At 43.4% G+C, this 22,502-nt stretch overlaps 1 protein-coding gene across 1 annotated transcript in view; it reads right to left on the bottom strand.

Annotated features, from left to right (window-relative positions):
- The window catches only part of SYN2 (synapsin II), a 259,209-nt gene extending 237,095 nt beyond the window's left edge, over positions 1 to 22,114 (bottom strand). The window contains exon 1 of the mRNA XM_075939636.1: positions 21,034 to 22,114. Coding sequence (XP_075795751.1) covers positions 21,034 to 21,398 — 365 coding nt within the window. The 5' untranslated portion in view covers positions 21,399 to 22,114. The remainder of the gene's footprint in view (positions 1 to 21,033) is intronic.
- Positions 22,115 to 22,502: the final 388 nt, after the last annotated feature.

The raw sequence follows: 22,502 nt of genomic DNA, 5'->3' as shown, positions 1-22,502 counted from the left end.
TAACAATATTTTGTTTGACCCAATTATTTTTAGTACTTTTTCAGTTCTCCAAAAAAAAAAAAAAAAGTTAAAAACACCTAGGCTCAGCTAGCATACCTCCCACATGTATGATGGATATCAGCAATGTACAAATTTTTGTTTGTGTGATCAGTTAGAGATAGCATTTTCCTACTATTACCTATGGGCTCAGATAATTAAATATGCATATGCAAAAACATTAAAAGTGATGAGTTTTGTAAGTATAAATTGCCACACATGTATTATCTTCCAGCTACGCATGCAGGCCCTAAGATGCATAACATGCAGGTTCCATGTGTGGTCCATAAGACATTTTGTTTACCATTGCCTATGCACAGGGCTGCCAGATTCCACTGGTTTCTGTCCATGCCTTTTTTTTCCTCCCTACCAGTATTACTAAAGTGACACACATGTAAAGCAAGGACACATGAAGGCTTGGTCTACACTACAGCAGACGGTCAAATTAAGATACTCAACTTAAACTGAGTTTCAGCGCCATCCAGACAGTGGGAGGCCGATGGCAGCAAATGCCCGTCAGTTTCCGTTACTCCTGGTGTAGAAGGAGTACCGGAGGCGACAGCGGTGCCCTCTGAGTTCAACTTATTGGGTTTTCATTAGACCAGCTAAATCAAACACCAGAAGATAAACCATGGCAGTGTTGATCTTCCACATAATATAGACATGGCCAAAGTGTGGTGCATGCTGACTGCACACAACACTGACTGCAGAGCCATGCACTTCCTGTGCAAAGAACTGCTATGGTTCAATAGGACGTGCCCTCCAAATTCTAGGTATGCAAGCGCATTTAGCAAAACTTCATTATCCTGGGAAACCACCTTGCTTACAACAAACTTGCGGCCCACTGAAATGAAGGCGGGACACTCATGTGGCCCCCTCTCTAGCCTAGGTTGCCCATCGCTGTCCTAGAGCACAAAACACAAAAATAAATATGTGCCTGTGAATAACAGCAACAGAAAAAGTAAAGGCCTCAATAAGATAAGACTGAAAATTAGGTTCATAAGCAAAAAGGTTATTTCCTGATTCAAGACACTGCTCTTATAGAACCCCAAAATCATAGAAACATAGGGCAAGAAGGGACCTCAAGAAGTCATCAAGTGCCACCCCTGAACTGAGGCACGATCACACAAAAGTGAAAGGCTTTGGCAGTAGCTTAATACCATAGAATACCATAAAAATTAAAGATATTAGGTCATTTGGCTAATTTTCTTACCAGTGCAGCATTGTTCCTCATGTTGTCAATATACTCAAGCACTTAATTTATTAAGTTCCAAAATATTTTGCCAAGAACAAATGTAAAGCTTTTTCTCAGTGGAAAGATATTGTCCATCATTTGACTGTTATACTGCAAAAGACAATGCATTGAGATTGTGAAGTTTGCAGGACTAGCAAGGGAACTTTTCTCTAGACCAGGGCTACTCAACATGTGACCCATGGGCTGCATGTGGCCTGCGACCGGTTTGTTTGTAGCCCACGATGCAGTTTGAGTTTACACGGGGCTCAACATGCGGCCTGCAGGTAGGATCCTTTGAATATAGCCTCCACTGGAAACACACTTTGCAACAGCGAGGCCTCTCCCAGGTGGGGTGAGCAATGAAAGACGCAAGCAGATGGGCCAGCTGGAACAGACAGGTACAGAGTGTTAGCATTTCTAGCCCTCAGGGAGGAGGTGCCGGGAGCACCAGGGCATTGTGGGAAGTGCTTTGTATTCATGCCCGTTAGTGTGAAAGAAGCTATTTGCATATATATTTGCATGTATATGAAACCACGCTTATGTTGCGGCCCTCAGCATGTGCTGTTAGTATCATTGCGGCCCCTCGAGCTTCCAAAGTTGAGTAGCCCTGAACTAGACAATTAGGAAAAAGAGATTAATGGCTCAGGCTTATTTTTGGGAGGGGATGTGGGGAAAGGAGAAAGGCATCATCTGAGCTGCTGGACAGATGGATGATGCTTAGGTAAGTCAATGGCACTGATGCACCCTCTTCTACCCTGATCCCAATTCTCATGCCTAATTTACCAGTTCCCACCCTAGGAGATAAGTGTAAGACTGATGGGGTTGGTTTTTTTTTCTTCTGTAGGTATTGCAATAGTTTAATAGGGAGTGGTGGTCTCGGGTTGCAGTGGGGGATGTCTGGGTTGGATGTTAGGAGGGGCTATTTCCTTGGGAGGGCACTGGAGTGGGTTGCCTGGGGAGGAGGTTCCATCCCTAGAAGTTTTTGGGTCTCGGCTTGGTGGGGCTGATTTGGTTGGGGTTGGTCCTGCCTTGAGCGGGGGGCTGGTCTTAGTGGCCTCCTGTGGTCCTGTGAAGTCAGGGATCTGATTGGCTAAGTCATGAGGTAGAGTTCAAGTTGCTACAATTTAGCAGATGACAGCTGTTTAGCACAGGTATTTGTTCCACGGGGGTTCTGGTTCCCTGATTCATCAGAATTGGATGTGGATTAAGGGGAAGGCTGAGGAATTGGGCTTGCACTCGTAAGGTCTGGAGACAGCCCCCTTTCCACAGTTTCTTAACCCCATATGGTAAAGATGAAGCAAGAGGCTGGGAACACACAGAATAGTGATAGGGGACTGATAGCAGCCTTCTACAACATGGAAATTACTAAAGAAGGAATCATGACCTGCACTGTACAAATTAATGCTGGAGTGTTTTAAACGAGTTACCTTAATAAATGTACTACCTAATTAAACATATGAATAGCCATACTGGGTCAGACCAAAAGTCCATCTAGCCCAGTATCCCGTCTGCCGACAGTGGCCTATACCAGATACCTCAGAGGGAGGGAACACAATAGGTAACCATCACCTGATCCCTCTCCTATCATCCATTTCCAGACAAACAGAGGCTAGGGACATGATTCCTACTCATCCTGGCTAATAGCCATTGATGGACCTAACCTCCATGAATCTATCTAGCTCTTTGTTGAACCCCTGTTAAAGTCTTAGTCTTCACAACATCCTCTAGCAAGGAGTTCCACAGGTTGACTGTACGCTGAGTGAAGAAAAACTTCCTTTTGTTTGTTTTAAACCTTCTGCCTATTGATTTCATTTGGTGATCCCTTGTTCTTATATTATGGTGTGACGGGCCAGCTGCGGCCCGCACTGGAACGGGGCGGGCAGCGGCTCCGGCCCCAGCCCTGACAGGAAGCCCGGCAGGGGCTGCCCCATCAGCATGCATCCGGGACGCCACGTCCGCCGAGCACCGCGGGGAGCAGAGTCCCGCAGCCGTGGTGAATAGGGCCAGCCAGCGGGGCGAGCCGGACGTGCGCACCCCCAACAGGGGACGCCAGAACGCAACCCCGCCTCCTGCATCCCAACATAGGGATGCCGGCAACACCGGAGGCGGGGACAAGGGGGACGACATAACCTCTGGCGGGAGGTTTAAAAGCCGCCACCGCGCCGGAGCAAGGGGGAGGATGCCAGGAAGGTGGTTCCTTCCCCCCCGGTGGAGACGTGAAGCAGAGACTCCGGGAGCGCCGCAAGGAGGCCCCCTGCTTACCTCCACCAAAGAGATAAAGGCCGACAGCTCGGGACCTAAACCCATGAACCCAAGGGAGGCTAGGAAGCAGCCCAGGGCAGGGCCGTTCTGGCACTTGTGGACTGATGCGTTATGGGGTGGGACCCCATCAGCCGGGTAAGAGTTGAGACCCAAACCCTTAGGGCCCCAGGCTGGGACCCGGTGGAGAGGGTGGGCCCAGGTCCCCCTAGCCACCCCTGTATCCCTCCATGCTGCACCCAATGCGGGAGAAGGTCGAACAGGTGTGAAACGGGAGAAACTTCCACCCCGAGAACCGTGGGGAAGGACCAAGGTGCCGCGGGTGGGGAACCAGGGACGCAGGGCTCGCACCCATTTAACTATTGAAATTATAACAGTAAGATGGCGGGCTCACTGGGCCGTGACCCCGAGATGGGGGTTGCGTGCTCACACCCAGAACTAAACCCATCACATGTGGGAATAAAATAAATAAATAAATAAATAAATAAATAACTTTTCCTTATTCACTTTTTCCACACCAGTCATGATTTTATAGACCTCTATGATATCCTTCCTTAGTCTCTTCTTCTCTAAACTGAAAAATCCAAGTCTTTTTAATCTCTCTTCATATGGGATCAGTTCCAAACCCCTAATCCATATCCCTTGTATTTTCTCTTTCTTCCCATTTGTTTGGGGGCAATGAGCATCATGTTCCTTAGATATGTATGACAGTTTATATCATGTTTATGTTACAGTGACATATGTGACAGAAGATAAAGTGTTAAAAGGACTAAATACAATTAGGGTTCAATGTACTTGTTTTAAAATGCACCTAGCTCATTCCTTAATTACAAAAGACCATTCAGAAAAGGTTTATATTTTTACTGTAAAATCCCTACAATAAGTGTTTCATATCTAAAATACTGCTTTGGATTGAAACTTAAAATAAAAATTTTCATTCAAAGAAATATTAATGAAACTTAAATCCAAAAAGAGATTAGAAACCTAATCAGAATACTTTGAGTATTCCTACATATCTAAATCACCTTCAGGTATTTTGAGGAATATATGTATATAACTCAATTTATAGCTATTTATAGAAAGCCAGAACTTCATGGAGATAATTTGCACCATTCAATATGTATTCCGTGATTTACTAATTATCACTAATATCTATATTACCAGTGATTCATTTAAGCTTGAAAACTGAAAAATACATGCTTGTTATCCCTTTGAAGGCTCTTTACATAGTACATCTATGAATAAAGCACTAAAAACCTAGTCAATGTTGCCAACTTCTGAATTTTATCCCTACTTCAGATACTTAGTATTATTGGTTGTTTCAACTGCTGAATCAACTTAATACCTGAGATAGCAGCACTAATTTAAAAAAAAAAAAAATCCAATCCTCATGCTTGCCAAGAAAAAACTTGAAACATGAAACCTAGATGACCCAGCACCAGATGTCAATTAAAAAAAAGCCCAAAATGTATTCTTTCTTCCTATTACCAAAAAATGGAGTTGAGGCTTTCCTGAAAAAAAGAGGAGCTTTCTGCTCTGTTATTTTTTGACTCTTAAAACAAATTTTTAAAAAACTGACATTTTATGACACTTTTTAGGTATGTTAAAGACTCAAGACAAACATATACTTTCCACCAAATGGTGTTCTGGGGATGTAACTGCAAGTTTCTGCTTCAGAGACATGACTATTTTTCAGAGTGAAGGATTTTATATCCAAGTAACATAGTGTTCAAAAGAATGCTATTTCACAAAGAACTGTGAAACAACTAGTGTTGTCATCACTCTCCTTGGGCAATATAATTGTATTATACAGTTTACACTCCCTCAACTTCAAATTTCACTGCAAACACTGTTCTTTCCATTGAATACTGATTCCACTGGACTGTTTGCTAATGCTAAGCACAATGTAAATTCCACTTCATACAACAATATCTTGAATAAATATTTTGCACTGAATTTAAAACTCAAAGTTTTGACTGGTAGAATAACATGGTGACCTGGAAGAAATTCCTGGGAGACCAAGATGTTCTATGAAAACCCAGGACATATAGGCACTTCAGTTATTCTGTTTATACAAGCTCCACTACACTTGATAAATCCACATCTCAGTCGCAAAATGAAATTTTAACCCACTTAATTTTTAGTATTGTTTACTGCACCGTAAAAACTGCTTCATATGTTCATGATAGCCTTGTAATTCACTGTTTATCAATTTTTCTTCTAATTTGCCTACTTTATGCATAAAGTTTGTAAAGCAATCTCTAAATAAAAATAATATTAAATATGGTTTGTTAATGCACTTGCTTTATCAGCATTGTCCATAGAAGTGTACGACACTGATATCAAACTGTTCCTACTATATATGAAGGAGATTTAAGAAAAAATATTCACAAATGTATTCAAGTGTAGGCAGCAAACCATGCATTTCAGTGACATATATGACACAAGGTTAACCAATGCAAACACAGAAACTTCACCAATATGAAAAGTTTGCTGATATTTTAAATATCACCATCAAAGAAATTACAGCGTCTCTGAAACAAAGTGTAGTAAGCATTCTTTCCTCTGTCATCTTGTAGCAATAGGTCAGTGTTTTTCTTTATGAGATATTCTAAACAAGAAGGATAAATTAGAGTTTAAGTGAGACCACCAGCTGTGGCAAGTCATCCGTCAATTTAATATATACTTACTAGCATTCCTAATAATCAGCTGTTAAGAAATCCAGAAAGTATTAAAGGCCATTTAAACAAAACTTCACAATTCTAACAAAAACAAAACATTGCTTGTTGCTGAGTTTGAAAATAATTATATATATAAATTCGTTCTGTTATGACTGCTAGGCATCTCTATGATTAGTGAATATTTACTACATTGCAGTTGTGAACCTAAACATCTAGGTTGTGCCCAAAAATGGCAATGAACATAAATTTACTCAAGGGACAGAAAAAGATTTCAAAATACTTTTTCTGATTAAAAACACTCCAGACAAAACTAAAATCACAGAAAACCCTTCTGGAATAGTAAAGGTGTTCCAAAATAAAACTCTCAAAACACTTGAAAGTCATGCAATCACACAGCATGGGTAGTATAAGAGAAAACCGGTATATAAGAACACACAAATGTCCATACTGGGTCAGACCAATGGTCCATCTTGTTCAATACCATCTTCTGACATATTAATTTCTTCTGCCACAGGCCAAGAATACAACACTTTCAAGTGATCCTTTTTCCTGTCAGCCAATCCCAATTTCTGACAATCAGAAGTTTAGGGACACCTGGAGCATGGGAGGGGGGGAAAGAAGGAGAGAGGGCATCCCAGACCATGCTGACTGGTAGATATTGATGGTTCTATCCTCCATGAACTGGTTTGATTCTTTTTTGAGACCAGTTATGCTTTTGGCTATCACGTTCTCTAGCAAAGAATTCCACATGTTGACTGTGTGTTGTGCAAAGAAGTACTTCCCTATTTTTGTTTTAAACCTGCAGTCTATTAACTTCATTGGGTAACACTTTGTTCTTGTGTTCTGTGAAGTGGTAAGAAACATATCCTTATTATCATGCATAATTTTCTAGACCTCTATCCTGTACCCATCAGTGATCTCTTTTTCGAGGCTAAGCAGTCCTAACATTTTCAATATCTCCTCATATGGAAGCTGTTCCATGCCCCCACATCATTTTTGTTACTCTTCATTTAACTTTCCCCAATTCTAACACATCTTTCTTGAGATGAGGTAACCAGGACTGCATGCAGTAATCATGCAGTGTCCATTTTTTTTGTGTCAATTTTTTCTTCTATTACTATTCAAATTGTGTCTAATTTACCTTTTGACACATCTTCACTACATTTCTTAGTACTATATGATTTCTTTCTTCACTTTGAGAAGTAAAAACAAATGCCTCTTGAAGATTTAAATATCATGATTATGTAGCATTGACACTAAAGATTTTTTGCAGTTCATCGTTTTTATTTACAAGTTTGCACTAATGCCAACTCACTCTCAGTTTATGCCTCTAGAGTTAAGAAATTATTTGGCTTTTTTTTTCCCCAGTTGAAAATCAGACACTTTTCACTTTATTTTTATTTGAACTACTTTTTTAGTGTCAGGTTTTTAAATAAAGGTGTCTGTAAAGCATTCTACAAAAAGCACAATCTGTAAATGTAATTGACAGTGATGTTCCAATATAAGTTTATTTTTTTAAATAGCTACTAGAATGCTAAATCAAAGATCTGTATTGATATCATAGAAGAAAGAGCTGAGACACTTACAAAAAATCCCAGTAAAAAGCAGAGAAGAAAGAATTGCTTTTAAGAAGTCTGTCAAAAGATTGCTATTAGCTAAAATATAAACAATGAAATATGTATCTTTCTAACATTATTTAATACAATTATTTAACACTTTAGCGTACGTGATGCAACACGAACACTGAAGCCCTACATATTCAGAATAACATTGTGACCATTGAGTGATCCACAGATGGAAGTCTCACAGGATCAACCAATCAGGCATGGACAATACAGGTGGAAGGCACAATCTTCAAGAAGTGCAAAAATATATTTTAAACAGGAAATGAAGAAGGCAGTTCCAGATAGAAGCAGTTGAAAAAAGAACAAAGATCAAACAAACATTTATCTTTTAGAGCGGATATAAAAAAAGATACCAGCTGCAGTACACAACATTTCTATTGGTTTTTAAATACTCATGATCTAAATTCAACATTCTTGAGCACCATCTACTGGTATTTTATCAATTAACTATTTAAACTATTTAGCACTGCTCCTTACCTATTAAGTATTTGCATATATACAGATAATGGATTTGTAACAATAGTCACCCTTATTATAGGGTGATAGTCTTCAGCATCCAAGAGGATAACCAGATTTATATGAAACACAGAAATAGTGTGTTTAGATTTGAGATTTTGTGTCTTTTGAATCAAACATTTTAGTACTTTATTTCTGAAAAACTATGAATATCTGGGTTGGAAGTCTCTGCATTCCGAAAGGACTTCAAATTACTTTGCACCTGGTCGGAGGTAGCCTCTTTAGGCTGCCTCTTATATCACTATACTTCCCTTAGCCTCTCTGGATGCTTGAAAATGACCTGCAGTAGAACCTCAGAGTTATAAACATCTCAGAAAGGGAGGTTCTTTGTAATTCTATCACTTCAGTATGGTATCAAAATTGAAACTAAAAGAAAAAATTGCTCTCTTCTGATCTTGTATTCTATACACACAACTAAACAAACCCATTCAAAAGTTTGATCTTTCAGTTTATACACATAACTAGCATTTATATTAATAGGTAAACTCCTAACCTCATTGTAATCAATAGGCTATTTCAATGGGGTCAAGTTTTCACCATTGTTCTTGAATGCGGGTCTGGTATTATTTAGGACTTATTTTTCTTCAACTCAATCTAGGTGCATGTGATGGATATTTTTCAGGCCCCAAAAGCAGCACAGCTGCTCAATGATCTGTTTTAGGCCTTGTTTTATTTAACATGTTTCACAGTGAGAGTCTTCATCTTTGTAAAACAACTAGCAACATACCACTTTCCTGATACTGGTTAGGCTTGCTTGGACAAAGACAATGAAATAGAATTTCCCATAATTGCTTTCCTGTGTCGACTTTTAAAATTATGTTCTATTACTTTTTTCATTTTGATGTCATTATGGCTTCTAAACCAATAATACTGTGTGCAATAAGCACCTGTTCATGAAAATTCAGAATATCAGCTCGTATTAACTATGATAAAATCTCTTTTTTTGCATTCTGTAACACTTGGGTTGGGTGACTTGGCTGAATAGATGTATATGGTATGTTTTTCTTTTAGAAGAGCTAACAGATGAATAAAATCAGCTACAGAATTCTGAGATCATACTTAGAATTTGAAAAAAAAAATGTTAAGAGGAAAAAATCCACAAAGGTTTTAAAACAAAATAAATCTAACTTTATCTGAGGAGCGAAAACCCCTTTTCTAAAGATTCATTCTTTGTAGATGACACATAGCAAAGCACTTCAGAGTGAGACATGACTTATTTTAAAAGACTGAGCTCTAAACTATACCTAAAGGACACAATAAAAAGCTCACATCCTTTTTAAGGGACACTCTTGCCTCATTTCATTTCCCCATAAATCTTTCAATCCAGTTGAACCTCCTCCTATTCCTCCTTGAAAATACTTTCTCCAAACCAAGCAACAACAAATAAGCCTTCCAAGACTTGACTGGGGAGAGCTTTGGGGAAACTGGAAGTTGAGGGTGGAGATTTGATTGAGAATCTATAAAGGGAAGAAAAATAGCTGATTAAGAAACCTGGGCAATGTCACTGGAAAAATCTGTATAGTTGAGGGTATGAGGTGCCAAAAACCACTGAACAAGACTAAATCCTGCAAGTGATGGAACCAACTTCAACCCAGGGGATGTTACACCCCCAGCATCACTAATTACAACACAATGAGTCTATGGAGAGCAGAGAATGTATCAAATTGAGGGCAAATATATAAAGATGTACTTGAAGTGCAGATGAAAGGAAAGATGAAAGGAAAAGAGGGAGTCATTTAGGTACATGATTAAGAAAAGATGGGTTGATGGTATTGAAGGCAGTTACAGACTTGGATGCAGAGTGAGATTTGATGAAAAACTGAGAAGACAAGTGAGATAAGATTATAGAGGACAATGGACAAAATATGAAGAAAAATAGGCCCAAGAAAAAATGTGGGAGATAAACAGGGAGATATAGTGAGAAGAGTAAGACAGGAGACAGTGACTGGAGAACAGAAAACAAGCCAAGAGATAAGGTAATATGGAAGGGATGAGAACTGACAGCTGCAGAAAGGCAAGGATGGTAACACGAGTGGTCCTCTGCCCGCAGAGCAGCCAGGTTAGAGCCTGAGCTACCAGTTACCAGTAAGCATCACCCATTAACATCCCTAATTTGGAGTAAACCCCTTCCTTCTTCCAGTCACCCCACGTTGCTTTATGTTTAGGTGCCTGACTGAAGATTACTTCCAGCCTGTGCAGAGACATTTTCTCCATTTGTGGCAGCCTCTGCTATGCCTGCTTCTTCCCTTTCATTTCCTTGTTTTGATTGCAGCTGGAGGATCCCTGTGTAGGTTTGAGAATTGCAGCAGATGATGTGGAGCAAGCCTGATTTAATTCTTTGAACCCCACTCTGGCCTAGCATCAGGTTTCATAAACCCCATTGCACCACTGCACTATATTAGGAATGTCATTCCAAGAGACTTTTCTCAAACTAATAGACAGCTGTTCATGATGAATAGTTGTGCCAAAGCATTTGAATTCAGACATCTCTCCAAGATTGATCCTCTTACCCATGCTGTAAATGTACAAATGAAAGTTCTTATCAGGCTCATATGCAACAGGAATAGACTATTAGCAGTAATAAAACTTTAAGGCTACATCTACACTGCGGGTGTTTTGCGGAAGAGGAAATGCAAATGGAGCACTCATTTGCATATCTCACTCTTATTTATATATCTTCTTCTGATCCTTTTTTCGGAAGAGGTTTTTGAAAAAAAAAAGCTCTGGATAGATGGGGCCATTTGTCAAAAAAAAAACAAAAACAAAAACAAAAAAACACACCCTTTTGCGCAAGAGCCCTCATTCCTCAAAAAGTGAGGTTTACAGGTTCTTGTGCAAATGGGTTTTTTTCCAACAAATGGCCCCGTCTACACAGGGCTTTTTATCACAAAAATCTCTTCCACAAAAAGGATCGGAAGAAGATATGCTAATGAAGCATGAGATATGCAAATGAGCACTCCATTTGCATTTCCTCTTCTGCAAAACAACCGCAGTGTAGACTTAGCCTAAGAGAAATACTACAGCATATACCTTGCAAAAGCAAGCACTCTCTCATTCTAATCAGACATTAACAAGGTACAGGGAAAGTGTGGTCCATCTATAGACTGATTAGTTAAATCTAACCCTCCTCACTTGTGATCTTTGAGATGGGAAAGTCTGTCACTGTCAGCACAGTAGATTTATATTCATAGAAAACCTCATGTGTGAAGATTGAAATAACTGCAATTATTTCCTTCTGCTCTGATTTCAAAATATAGGCTGATGGTTAGAAACTGTTTCTTTACATTTATTTCCAAAATCAGTACAGGTAGTTTTATCCACATGCTGGATCTTAATGCTATACACCTTCCTATAAAATATCTTTTCAGTGAGTATCTTCTCCTTTTCTGTCCTATTTACTTTTCAACAAGTTTCGCAGAACTCTGAGCCCCTCCCCAACCCATGCATTGGTAAGGAAGTCCATATAACTGAACCCTCTTTCAGAAGGTGTTAACATGTGACTTAGAATTTCATATTGGGTGCAAAGAATATTGCAGTTCTTGAAGATACAGATTAGAGAAGGCCTGGGCAAAATACCTTTCAAAGCTGCCAGATCTGGCCCATGAACTCTCTGCCTGCCCATGCACACTGTTAATAAAAGCAACTGTTGCAGGGAGGAAAGGGTTTGTGTGCTGCTTCTGCCCTCTGCACAAACCCATTGGCTGGTTTCTAGGCAATAGAAGCTACCTGTTAACAATCAGCTTGGGAAGCACTCTTCCCTCAGGCTCCTAGCAGTTCAGAAACCACATAGCCCTTGAAACCAGTGCAGTGGGGGGGCAGGGCAGGCAGGGAGTCTGCTTGGGAAGGTTGCTGGTTGGGAGTCAAGCAAGTAACTTTCCCAGCCAGAACCTGCCTCTGGTACCCCAACCCTTTGCCCCCCAACCTCACATAACCCAAACCCTCTGCCCCTCTCCTGTCCCCATATCCGCTCCCAGATCCTGCACCTCAATCCCCTGCCCCAGGTCACAACTCAAACCCTCTGTCCCCCCTCCTGCACCCATATCCCCTCCCAGATCCTGCACCTCAGTCCCCTCCCCCGAATCACAATTCCCTGCTGCCATAGGTCAGAGCCCAAACTCCTCCACCCCACTCCCACACCTTAGCCCCCTTCCCCAAGTCACAACCCAGAACCCTGCACCCCTAGTCCCCTAACCCAAGTCACAACTGCCTCCTTCACCCAAATTCCCTCCCAGGCCCCACACCTGAATCCCTTACTGAAAGCTCTCTTCTGCACCTCCACCCAGATCCCACAGCTCTTCCATTAATATGGAAGAATACAGCCGTTGACCACTTTCCACTGCACCCCAATTCCTTACTGCAAGCTCCCTTCTCCCTCCCCCCCAGACCCTGCACCTCCTCCATTAATATGGAAGAATACGACCTTGGACCACTTTCCAAATTCTTGGAGTGCCACCCATCAAAATCATTGCCCACCCCTGGATTAGAGTCAAATGCAATCTTTTAAAATTCTTAATCTATTGCAGATACTGAAAAGATTAAGGGACTAATTGTGCCAAGACTAACTCATGAAGGCAGTGTAATTATAGCCATGTCAGTCCCAGGATATTAGACAGACAAGGCAGGTGGACCATCTAATAAAAGATATTACTTCTCCCACCTTGTTTCCCTAAGGCTTACTGTGACTGAGCCAGCACTCTGATCATGGCAGATCCAATCAGATAATGCAGAACAGAGCTGATTAGAGCTGTGCCTAATTCATGGGTGGAGGAGAACAGGGAGGCTAATTAGGGTAGTAGGTAGGGGCTACAGAGAGATACAGGAAGGAATGAAATAGAAAAGGGGAAAGCAGGTGACAGAGGAAGGAGGGAGATTTCTCGTCCCTGTTTGTTACAGAAGCTTAGAGCTTCCTAGAACTATTGGCATAGAGCTGAATTTAGTATTCTGTACTATAGTATATAGTGGGGGGAACCCACATTAAAATAGAGGTGTTTGACCAGCACAAGAGAAGTTTATGCGCCAAAGCAGAGGCAGGAGCCAAGAACACCCTATCACATTTACTCAAGGGTATAGTTCGGCTGAAGTCAAGAAAACAACTGACTTTCTTCTTTCTAGCACGGTTATGAGCAACGTAGGCTAATGAGCAGGTCACATGAGTGGCCCTCGATTTCATTGGGCTGCCAGATTGTCATGGTCTCCCCAGACTAGGGATGTTAAAATGTGGGTAATTGTGTAACATGTGACTGCTGAAAAATTCAACAGTTATGCAGTTACACACACCCACAGCTGGATCCCCAGGATAGAAGAGGCAGCTGTGTGGAGCAGCAAATAGCAGTAAGAAAAAAACTGCATGGACAAAAACCAGCAGAATCTGGCAACCTTGCACATGGGCAATGATAACAAAATGTCTTGTAGGCTACATATAGAATCCCAACGGGCTGCAGGTTGCCCACAACTGTTCTAGCACCTCTCAGAACCAAAACTGGATTCTCAACGTCAGAAGAGTCAATCATGCTCTTCTTCCTGAAGTATTATCATTTAATGCCTCTGTAATGCCCTACTTTGGTTTTCCTCTCCTGCAGGGCTTATTAAACTCCATACAGTCATTCTTCCAATTACTGCCCTTGTGAGGGCCTACTTTTAAAATTAACAAAGTTTCCAAAAACAAAATAAGAAAACTTGCTCCCAGCTTCACCGCCAGGCTCACCAACAGCAATTTCAGGCTCCAGAGCAAAACAGTCAATGAGCCACCACTGGTGCTGAGCAAGCTGCTGGGAACACATTTACACAAATAAACACACTTTAACATACCTATCTGGGATACCAAGCCACATAACTAGAACTCACATTCCAGCTCTCATTTCACATATCTGTTACTCCAACATCCTTTTCTACAGCCTTGGCAAATGCAGTCTTGCCCCACTCAATCATTCAGAATGTTGCTGCAAAAAAAAAAAAAAAAAAAAAAGGTTTCTAACCTGTCATTTTTCATCCCTCCACTGGGTCCCCGTTTTCTATCACACCTATCTATAAGGCTCTTTGTCTTCATTTTCAAAGCCCTTGTAATGAGCCGGGGACAGCAACATGGCCTCCCTCTGACCCAGAAGAGGAAGGGCCCTTGAAGACCCCTTGGTGGGCAGGTCCCTCCTCCCCTAGTCCTGTCCACGGGAAGCTGGAGGGCAGGACTAGGAGTATAAGAGCCGGGAGCTCAGTCAGAGCCTGGAAGCTAAACAGGCCAGATGTTTGGTCCCAGCTCCCGCCACACCACACCCAATGGGAGCACTGGGTTGGGCTACCACGACCCCTGCCAGTCCCCAATGCCTGGCCTGGGCTGCTGAGACTATTACCATGGCTTAAGAGATGCCGAGACCTCTGGGACCCCCATTGGGTCCTGATGACTAGGCCGGTCCACCTGGGCTCCTGCCTGAGCCAGAACCCACAGACATCTTGCCAGCACCTCCATCCCAAGCTGACCCCAAGGAGCAGTGCCTGAGTCTGGTAAGCCCCTAGGGGGAACTGGGAAGCAGCCCAGGGACAGCTGACCCTGGGGCGGCTGAGGAGATGGAGGTCGGGTGGGCAGCGCATTGCAGCTCGGATCCCTGCTGACCCACAGACCTAGTTGGTGCATTACGGCGCAGATCCCAGCCAACTCAGTGACTGTGGTATCTAGGAAATGGATCTCTCATGTAGAACAACCTACACCCCACCATCAATCTCAGCCTGGACCATTCTACACAACAGATCCATTTCCTGGATATCACAGTACAAATCACCAATGGTAAATTAGACGCCACTCTCCACAGAAAACCCACTGACTTCTACAGTTACCTACATGCCTCCAGCTCCCATCTAGGACACACCATATGATCCATCGTCTATAGCCAAGCCCTTAGATACAATCGCATCTGCTCTAATCCCACTGACAGAGACTAGAAACTTCATGATCTCTACCAAGTGTTTTTAAAACTCAATTACCCACCTGGAGAAATAAAAAAACAAATTGAAAGAGCCAGACGAATACCCAGAAACCATCTACTTCAAGACAGACCCAACAATAGAACACCACTTGTCATCACCTATAGCCCCTAACTTAAACCCGTCCAACGCATTATCAATAAACTACAACCTATACTGGAACACACTCCGAGAGACTCTGGGAGACAGACCCATAGTCTTCTATAGACACCCACCTAACCTCAGGAGGATTGTTACCAAGAACCACAGGACATACCACACTAATATCAACCCTGGAACTTTCCTTTGCAACAAACCCCATTGCCAGCTTTTTCCACATATTTACTTCGCTGACACCATTATTGGACCTAACCATGCCAGTTACAAGATCAAGAACACATATTCCTGTTCATCCAGAAATATAATTTATGCCATCATGTGCCTAAAGTGTCCATCTGCTATGTACATTGGACAAACTTCTCAGACACTTTGCCAAAGAATCAATGCACACAAAACAGACATAAGACTCTCACAGAGAGAAAGCTGTTGCTTGTCATTTCTGCCAGACTGACCATTCCCTCAATGACCTTAAAACATTCATATTGCTTCAAAGAGACTTTAACTCCAGACTTCAACGAGAAGCTTCAGAATTGTCATTCATGCTTAAATTTGACACTTTATGTATGGGTTTAAACAAAGACTCTAATTACCTCACCCATTACAAAGATAGCTTCCCCAATTATCACCCCTAATGTCATTACCTCACAGAAACTTCCCCTATTATCACCCCATGTCATTATCTCAAAGACACTAACCTTCCCCCCTCACCCCCACTCTGTTCTAAAATTTGATTTGTCAATTTCACATGCGTTCATTTTTTTGATTGTATCACCTTGGTATATATGGTTGTGCCCATTTTCTTCCACATAGTGATCTGACAAAGAGGGTCTGGCCCACGAAAGCTCATCACCTAATAAACCATCTTGTTAGTCTTTAAAGTGCTACATAGTTCTGTCCTTAGTTTCAGCTAGACCAGACTTAACACGGCTGCATCTCTATCGCTGTCGTTCAACTGGATAGTAAAGGGGGGCAGCATGGCCTCCCGCTGACTTGGACCCTTTACAGCCCTTCATAGATCACCTCCCACCACCTAAAATCTCTCTCTACAATCAGGCGAAGAGGCCAGTCTCCACTGCCCACTTCTTACATTTTCAAACACGTGCCTTTGTGCTTCCTCTAATGCTGACCCTCATTGTTCGGAGGAGTTTCCTATAAATATTCACAAAGCCACATCATTGTACTCCTTCAAACTCTTTCTTAAAACTCCCCTTTGCCATGATACCTACAAAAAGCTTGTCAACTATTATGCAGATGGTGTACTGAGACCACTGCTCACCTACTGACAGAGACTGTTTTGCTGTTTCCTTCTACTCATTCATCTTTCTGTCAACATCCATCTGTTCTTACCTTATACTTAGACTGCATTCTCTTTGGGGGACAGGCAGCTCCATGAAAGCCGATACATGTGGGGAGCTAGCTTGAAAGCAGTTTCCTACATGTACTGGCTCCCACCTGCCCTCCTCACCCCCGCACTGCTGCCTCTCTAAGCAAAGGCAGCGGGGATGGGGGCAGACAACTCCATAGGAGCCAGTACTCATTCGGAGCTGGCTTTTAAGCTTGCACCCCCCAGCACCGGCTCCTACTTGCCCCCTCCCGACACTACTGCTGCTGTGTGCAATGGTGTAGCAAGGAGGGGTGGGGGAGCAGTTGCCCCGAGGCATCACGCTGGGGGGGCACCAATTTAGCTGCCAAAAGTTATATTGTATGGAGGTGGGGAGGGGTTGTTTTTTGCTGGAGTAGGTTTCCCCAGAGCCCCGCATGCTGCTCTCAGCTCAGGCTCTGCGCTAGTGCCCCCAAGTGCAGGGAATGCCCGCTACCCCCCGTGCTCCTCTCCTGCTCACTGACTCTGCCATGACACCTCTCTCGGGCTTCAGTTCATGGTGCTGGTGCAGCCAGGAGGAGGCTGTTGCTGCTGCAGGCTCCATCACCTCGGGCCTCCTGTCCCCGCGACTCCCAGATCCACCAGGCTGCTTCGAAGGTGGAGGGCGTGCGGGGCTGGGTGCCTAACCAGGCAGCCGCGGCGGGACTGGGGCACTGCTGCTGTCTCCCCTGCAGCTTCGCACTCGGCTCACTCTGGGAGCCTGGCGGAAATGACAAGCTGCAAAGCACTAAAGGAAAAAAGTGAAGCTGCCCGAGAAGCTGTGCAGCTTCAGTCCCCTCTCAGCCCGCCCAGGCTGCCCTGGCACTGGGAACAGGAACTGGAACAAAAGGCGCAGGAGACAGCCACTCAGGTGAGGCACCTGTTTCCCTTAGCCTAACTTCTGAGCGTGAGGCACCTGGGGTGCATGAGCAGCTCGTTAGCTGAAAGGTAAACCCCCATCTCTGGGGGGAGCGAGAGAGGGAGGTGCTGCTGCTGAATGCATCAGGAGGAGTAAGCAAAATGATTGGGGAGCACAAATTTTGCCTATGCCCCTGGGCACATAACACCCTCACTACAGCCTCTGGCTGTGGGAGGCAAGGGGGGGCAGGCAGCTTCACAGAAGCCGCTTAAAAGCTGGCTTTCTGTGTGTGTCTGGTCAGTGAAGCCACTTCCCCCCCTTTGCTGCCTCCTACAGAGACAAAAGCATGGAGCGGGGGGGGGGGGGGGGAGACTTTGATTTTACACCATTTATTTTAATAAATAAGCTCTTATTTCATCCATAGATCTCAACGCATCTGTATAACTATAAATCATAATCTTTTTACAAATAAAAATACTTTTTACTATGTTACATTCACATATCTTATAGCATTCTAAATTAGTTACATGAACACTGGAAAGTGACCAACGCATCAGTATAAGCAGCTCAACAAAGATCTCTACTCAACATGTATGTGTGGTTTTAAAAAAAGAAAATAAAAAGGAAAGGAATGGAAAAATAATTCAGAAAATATTACAATGCCTTTGTATAAATCCAGTGGTGCCTCATTTGGATGCTGTATATAGTACTGGTCACTCCATCTCAAAGATATTGCAGAAAGAGAGACCAGGGTAAGACCTGTGCGGTAAGGAAGGGAAGAGAGGAATCCTATTTACATTTTAAGAGGTTCTTACACCTTCCTCTCAGCATTTGGTTCTGTCCATTGAGAGAGACTGGATACTCAACTAGACTGATCCCAGATCTAATCCACTCTAGCAATTTCTAGGTTTCTATAAAGGCCATAACCAAATACAGTTGTGCACATTCAACCTATAAAATGAGGACAGTGTAATTCAACATATTAAAAGCATCTCTCTCATATTAAACTAATCTGAATTCATATACAAGCCTAAAATTCAGGATAAACTTCAAACAACTCAATCTATTTCTCAGATAACTACTTGTCTGTCAAAACATGATCTTTTTCCTGTACCATTTGACAGGACTTCAGTTCACTCCATACATCTCATTTTGTCAATTGCATCATACAACACAGTGTCTAGCTCACAGGTCATGATTATGGAACAGAACAGCCTGCATTAATTTATCCATTTCAAGAGCAAGTTGAAATGATTTTTAAATATTTATACAGGTTATCATTTCTCATGCATATCCTGTTTTTCTTCCTGCTAGTCAAATTATTTTGCAGTTCAACAAATATCTGCATGGATTCCAGAATTCTAAAAGGTACAAAGCCACTAATACTTATATACTTTTCAAATCTACCTATTTACATTTAGGCAATTATTTAGGCATTTAAACAAAATGACTATTTCTTGGGGTTGGGGAGAGAGGAGATGCTAGGCCCAATAGAATTTTAAACAAACCGCAACCAAACTGACTCAAAACTGTTCTTTCCAATAGTACCAAATACAGTTTTCACATGGTTTATCAGAAAGACAAAGTAAAATAAGTAGACAATAAAACAGTGTAAACTTGTGAAACATCTGATCTTCTAACAGGGATGCACAAGCAGTCATACCCAACATATATTTGCAAAACAGAGTTTATTGGCACTAGCCTTGGTTAGGACAGATTCAGTTACCTGTCATTCCACTATAAACCTGTTGATATTAAAATGTCATTACATTAACCTGAACAACTTCATCATTACCAGTACAGAGGCTGATGCTGATAGGAATGGAAACGAATCACCAGGGATTACTAGACAAGCAATCTAGTGTTATCTGATTTTTGAAATTGGGATTTGTACACTTTGAAAATATTTTTTTCTTAAAACCTAATAAAAAGAAAAAGGATCCCTCATTTATAACTTCAGACTACAAGACTGTGAATTGTGTGTGTGAAAGGTTAAATATTTGCTCTGATAGGGAGAAGAAAACCAGCATGCTCAAACAACACATTTTTCCTACCATTTAAAGCATCAGAATTCATTTTTTTGTCTCAGATTTAGGTTGTTGGTTTGTGTTTTTTTTTCTCTAAACTTAATGCATTTGTTTTTTAAAATTTGTTTCACATATTGTATCAATAGGATTTTTATTTACTATTTTTCCATTAAGCTACTTGTGGCTTGTCCTCCCTTCAAACATAAAGCATCTTTGTTTTGAAATATGATCCAAACTGTAAATAAAAATGTTGGTTTAAAAATAAACATTTACTTAGACTTTATTAAGAATTTCTACATATTATAAAAAAATTGCCTTAATTGATTTTAGCCTGCATTTTGAATAAGCAGTGCTCAAAAACTTAATAAACAGAATCAACAAACACATGGCCTGTCTGCTTGATGCATTATGGCATGCATCATCCTCATGTATGGTGGTCTGGCATGCATTAGCGATAGAGTTCTCACAGATTTATAAACTGCACCACTGCTAATAGTTACACACAAGATGAAATAATAAGTCAGCATATCAACTCCTCAATCATATTTTTATTTTGACTGAACTAGATGCAAATTAGCAAGGTATAACAAAAGCTAAAAAGTCAACTCAAACTCTAATTATGTAATTTTACAGATCTGGGCTGTTCAGGATGACTATCAGCATTCTTATCAATCAATAAACAAGCCATAAAGATTTTTAAAACACCACCATGTAATCACAAAGACCTGCATAAAAACAAGTCCACTCATGCACAGAAATCTGTGTTGCATATTCATACAACAGCCACATACAAATCAGGCATATATACTGACTGTCTAAAGTATTCCCAGGATTATACAAGATGAAAATAACTTCTGATCTCACTTAAAGTATATTCTTCCCTAGTGGGTTCAATAAATTCCATGGCGTCCATGTCTCGAAAATTGCTTAATTCCTTTTTATACACCTTGGTACTTGATGACTTGTAGGTTTAGAAAATAAATCACAACCGATTTTTCTACTAACACGAACCAATCTGACTCTGCTTTCAAGGGGCGGGGGCAGAAATGAAATAGCTTGTGAGGGAGGCAACTAGCTGCAGACCTAATCATCGTCTCGTGCAAACTAATCACCCGCAACTATCAGAACAAGCGGTTCTGCACAAGCAGCCCTGAAAGGCAGGGTGCTTCTCTCCCCCACCCCCACCCCCACCCAAAGGCGAGTCCTTGCCACTGAAGTAAACAGGCTTTCCCCAAGCACCAGAGCCACACACCTGGCCATTAAAAGCAGGGGGAGGGAGGGGGAGGGAGAGCTTTACAGCCAGTACCCCATGAGGGAAGGGAAGATGCGGGGGGCTCTTTACAGTGGGGGGGGGGGGGCACCTACCAGTCCGTATGCGGCTCATCAATGACCAGGAGCAGCTTGAACTTTTTGGCTGCCGCTGAGGAAGCGGCCGACGCCGCATCCACCAAGCCGGCCGAGGCTGCCGTCTGCTTCACGGCGTTGGAGAGGGAGCTGAAGAAGCTGCTCCCCGCCGACTGCTGCTGCTGCGGCGGCGGCTGCTGGGGTGGCGCCGACTGCGGCGGCTGCCGGCGCTCCGAGGCCGGGGAGGCGGCGGCAGGAGCCGCCGAGGAGGCAGAGGGAGGCGGCGGCTGCTGGGGCTCCGGCCGCTGCAGGTCGGTCATGTAGCCATTGGGCAGGTTGGCGATGAAGCTGCTGTCCGAGAGCCTGCGCCGCAGAAAGTTCATCATCTGGCCGGGAGCCGGGGCAGCGGCGGGCGGCGCTGAGGAGAGGGCGGGCGGGAGGCGCGCTGCAGCGGGCTCCGCTCCTGCCGGGCGCTGCGCTGTGCGGGCGGGCGGGCTCGCGCGCTCCTCGCCCCCAATGAGGGGAGGCGCTGGCTGCTTCCCGCCCCCGCGCCGCCCAAGGCTGCTCTGAGGTGAGCGCGCAGCGGGCCAGAGCCCTCACAGCGCGAGCCTGAGAGCGGCCGCAGGGCGGGCTCCTCCCGGTCAGCCTCCAGCCGCAATGCACAACCCCGCCCACAGCGCCCTCCCCGCTGCTCCGGACGGACAGACCGACCTGGGCTGGGCCCTTCCCCTGAGCAGGTGGCTCGCTGCTCTGCCAGGGCCGCAGACGTGTCCCTCGTGGGGCCAGAGCACATAACACTGGGCCCTCCGCCCTTTCAGAAAGAGCGTCACCGGCGGGGAGACGAGGTTGGACAGAGCCCGGACCACGCTCCGCCTCCTTCCCCCAGCAGCCGCGCATCTCCCGCAGGGCTGAGGTGCCTCCCCTGGGCATTGCAGTCTGGGGCAGGAGTGCAATTCCCTTTCGGCCCCCTGACCCGCATGGTTCTATCACCTTGTGCCACCCACGCACCTGCTGTGGTTCACCGTCCCGCGTAGTGGCTGTTTCCCTTGCCTGCCAGTTTGCAACGCCTCTCGGTTTGGGAGCTCTCTCTAAGGGGGCTGGAGCTAAGTCCCACAGGTAAGGCGGAGAGCGGCTGCTGTAATGTGCAGGCAGCTGCACAGCCCACAGTCCTACCTCAGTCAACTTGCGGGGATGTGGTACTCTCTGCCAGGGGAGACTTTGTTGGGGGAGAGCTAATCCTGGAAAGCACTTTTCCATCTGTTTGGAAATGTGTTAGTTCTATTTCACTGAGCACCTCCCCTGCAATCCTAAGGCAATTTGCTACCTCAATAAACATCCATAAGTTTATGCTAAACTAGCAAGCTAAACTAGAAGTAGCATTTGAACCATTCCTGCTCATTTATATTACTTTATTGTTAAGTCATATAAAATTCCAAGCATGGGTGATATTAGTGACCTGCAACTGATGATATTACTTCTTTAATAAATCT

Source organism: Pelodiscus sinensis, chromosome 11 (genome assembly GCF_049634645.1).
Source record: "Pelodiscus sinensis isolate JC-2024 chromosome 11, ASM4963464v1, whole genome shotgun sequence".
NCBI lineage: Eukaryota > Metazoa > Chordata > Testudines > Trionychidae > Pelodiscus > Pelodiscus sinensis.
The sequence above is the reverse complement of the archived record's forward strand: the minus strand, read 5'-3'. Positions and strand labels throughout refer to the sequence as shown.